A 3,330-nucleotide genomic window follows, 5' to 3' on the forward strand; every position below is an offset into this window, starting at 1 on the left:
TGATCAGAAAGACAATTTATAAAGTACTTACGGCCCTTCAGGTATGGCTGGCACAGGCTGTGCTGATATTAAGCTCAGCGCATGTTCTTATCAAAAAACACAGGTGCACCGAGCACCGTGGAGGAGCTTATGAGAAACGACTAGAAGATAAAACAGCTGTCTTGTATTTTTTTTTTCCACAACGTTTATTCTTTTAACTCCAATTCTGCTGCCACCCACTCCTCACAATGCTTTGCCCCAAAATAAGACCAAAGGAAGACATGCGGGTAACGTACAAAAAGACAGTATTTATTTCACTCAAGCTTTCGTATAAGAAGTTAAACAAAACGATCCCTAGTTGAAGGCATTACCAAAAATATTCTAAACATTGTTTCACGTGTCCCTTCAGTGCCCAGAGAGAGGAAAAACTTATCTGAATGAAAGAATAAGAGTGACCATCCTTATGGTGGGTTTTCTTAGGAAGGCCGAGGAAAATACAATCCATATAGTTTAGGCGTAACATAGCAAAGGAACCTCCAAGTTTCCTACAGGTGATGGAAATCCCACTGATGTATTCAAGTTCCCTTTTTGGTGACTATCAAAGAGCTATAGGTATTCCCGTAATTCACTGCAATTCCCGTAATTCAAAGCAGGGAATGGAAACCAAATGCAATGTCCCCGCTCTGGGGCTGTGACTGTCACGGTCTGCTGTCCCTTGGGGAATCATTCCAAAGCATCCGCTCCCTCACTTCCATCTAAATAGGATACCAGGGAAAATGGCCCTGGGTGAGGTGTGTAGGTGTTTTGCTTTCCAGAATTATAAAAGACTTGGGAGAGCATCTCAGACACAGGAAAACCCAATGTTCTTTCTAGAGAATCTTGTAACATGGTGGGACACCCACTCCACCTGTCTCCCACCTCAATCTGACCTTAAAAAAAAAAAAAGAGGCACAAGGAAGCAACATCCTGACGTCTACCTGTGCCACGAAGTTTCTTCCGACGAGCCAGGGCAAGCTGGTGGCCACCCTGGCCCAAACCCACGGCAAGCAGGCACCTCTGACCTTCTCCTGCAGTCCCCTAAGAGCAGGAGGGGCAAGTCGCAACACTGGGGTGCTGCCCATGGGTGAGTGTCTGGAGAACTTGTAGGTGTCAAGTTGTCAAGTTCCTACCAAGAGTCTGTGTGCATGAGGAGACTTGGTGGGGTGTGTGAGGGGGGCCTCTCGCTTCTATCCTTTAAATCTGGAGGAAGGAGGAGTAGAGGAAACATCTCAGTGGGTCCAATGGAGGCCTGGGTGAGGAGGGAACCCTAACTCAGTATGCAAAAAAAAAAAAAATGAATACAAATGTGGGAGCCTCGGATGCTATCCATATACGAAGCAAAACCTACTCATAACCAGTTGGGGCCGGCAGGAAAAAAGGGGAAGACCTAACTATTCTTTTCTGAAGCCAAGAGCGAAGTGCGGAGTGAAGATTGTACCTCCTTTCTGTTCAGGAAATGCAGAGAGAAAACAGTAATCCTTGAAAACCTTCCAAGAAATGCAGACTCACGCAGAAGTTACAAAACATGCAAGAATCAGTCGCTGTTTCTTAGTCTCCTCATACTTTACCTGAGATGCAAATTACTCCCTGCCCCTCTAGGCGTTCTGCGCTGCTTTACATCGTGCTTTCTAACTTCTACCGAGACAGACGCGCTGCTGGGAATGCGGGTGAACGCGAGGAGGGGTGGGGGGGGGGGAGGACTGGGCATGGGAACTGGGAGTCGAAAGGTCTGGCAACTGACCAGTGGAGATAGAGCAGTAAAGAACAGGAGTCTCGGCTAGACTGTCACCGGCCCGAGCAGTGCCTCCGGCTGAGGAACATCTGATCTGAGCGGTGGAGGTGAAGAAAGCTCAGGCGGAACACCGCACGCCCAGCAAGCCCCCCTCCCTCCACCGGGCGGGGAGGGCGGGCAGGGCAGGAGAGGGGAGCCTGCTGAGCCTCGGGAAAGGAGCTGTCCCTGCCCCGTGCCTGGACCTCTCAAAGCAGGGACTACTGCTGCTCAGGGGGCTGATTCCAGACTGCTAAGAGATTTAAGAGCCACACACATTCCTCCATGAGATCCCAAACAGATCAAGAGATTTTATCAATTTCGGCTGCAAGATGTTCTGTGACTCAGGGTTGGCATTAGCAACTGCACCCAAAATGCGTTTCACACAACAAATCAAATGTAGTTGGTATTGCCGGACACAGAGAATACAAAGCAGGCACAGATCCCTCAGAAATTGTCGCAACCCTTGGTAAGATGAACTCTACTGCCATCATGGCCGTTGGCTTTGTCCCTGACTTTGAAGCCTTCGCCAGGGCCGTCTGCTTTTATAATTCAACAACAGGGACTCGCTCTCCTCGCCAGAGAGCCCCTCAGGTTTTGTTTCTCAGTGCCCGACTCAACAGAAAGGCAGGGCTCTTTAGAGCTGCCGGTTTGCAAATGGCCCAGTGGTTTCAGTTTCCGTTTCACAGTTGCCAGATAACAAAATGCAGAACGGGATGAATCTTTACAAGGTCACGCTGAAGGTTAAAATAAATTATCCCCGTCACTGAGAGGCTCTCTTCAGGTTTTCTATCAGCACCACAGAGTCGGTCTCTTCTTTGGTTTGCTTCTCGTAGATGTCGTACTTCTTCCAGTGCTGGAAGGAAGGAAAACAAAACACACACACACACAGGATGACTCTTGTAAACAACGTTCTCTCCCTGAGGACCCGCAGCCAGGGATTATTCTTAGGTTTGCGTGCATGGAACCAGTGAGTGTTTGTTTTCCTGTCACGGTTTTGGTTTGGGGGGTTTTGTTTTGTGTTGTTTTGTTTTTGACTAAGAATCTTCATCTATTTGAACAATTCATGAAACAAAACAATCAGGAATGAACATTCAAAGGAGAAGGGAGAGCATGGGATTGTTGCGTGATGTCTGATAGCGATCTCAAGAGAGAAATGCCAACATCTCCGAAACTGGAAAGGAAGTCTTTTGAAGAAGAATAAAAGGGCGGCACGCTTTTCTTACATTAACTGTTCCTACCTTTATTTTCTTGCCACTCCAATGTGCCCATCCCTCCAGAGAGATTAACAGGCTCAAAAAGTCAACCAGCATCGAGGTCAATGGCAATATATAAAATGTCCCAAAAAGTCTTAGTGCAGTTAAAACTTTTGAAAGACGCTATATGGACAGTTTCACGTGACATCATTTGCAAGAAGTGGGAATCACGCATTTAAAGGCAAGCTCGGGGCACCTGGCTCAGTGGGTTAAAGCCTCTGCCTTCGGCTCAGGTCATGGTCCCAGGGTCCTGGGATGGAGCCCCACATGGGGCTCTCTGCTCAGCAG

General features: G+C 47.9%; 1 protein-coding gene across 1 annotated transcript in view; it reads right to left on the reverse strand.

Annotated features, from left to right (window-relative positions):
- Positions 1–267: 267 nt before the first annotated feature.
- Positions 268–3,330, reverse strand: part of IL13RA1 (interleukin 13 receptor subunit alpha 1) — a 55,429-nt gene continuing 52,366 nt past the window's right edge. The window contains exon 11 of the mRNA XM_059384894.1: positions 268–2,642. Coding sequence (XP_059240877.1) covers positions 2,550–2,642 — 93 coding nt within the window. The 3' untranslated portion in view covers positions 268–2,549. The remainder of the gene's footprint in view (positions 2,643–3,330) is intronic.

This window comes from Mustela nigripes, chromosome X, assembly GCF_022355385.1.
Source record: "Mustela nigripes isolate SB6536 chromosome X, MUSNIG.SB6536, whole genome shotgun sequence".
NCBI classification, from domain to species: domain Eukaryota; kingdom Metazoa; phylum Chordata; class Mammalia; order Carnivora; family Mustelidae; genus Mustela; species Mustela nigripes.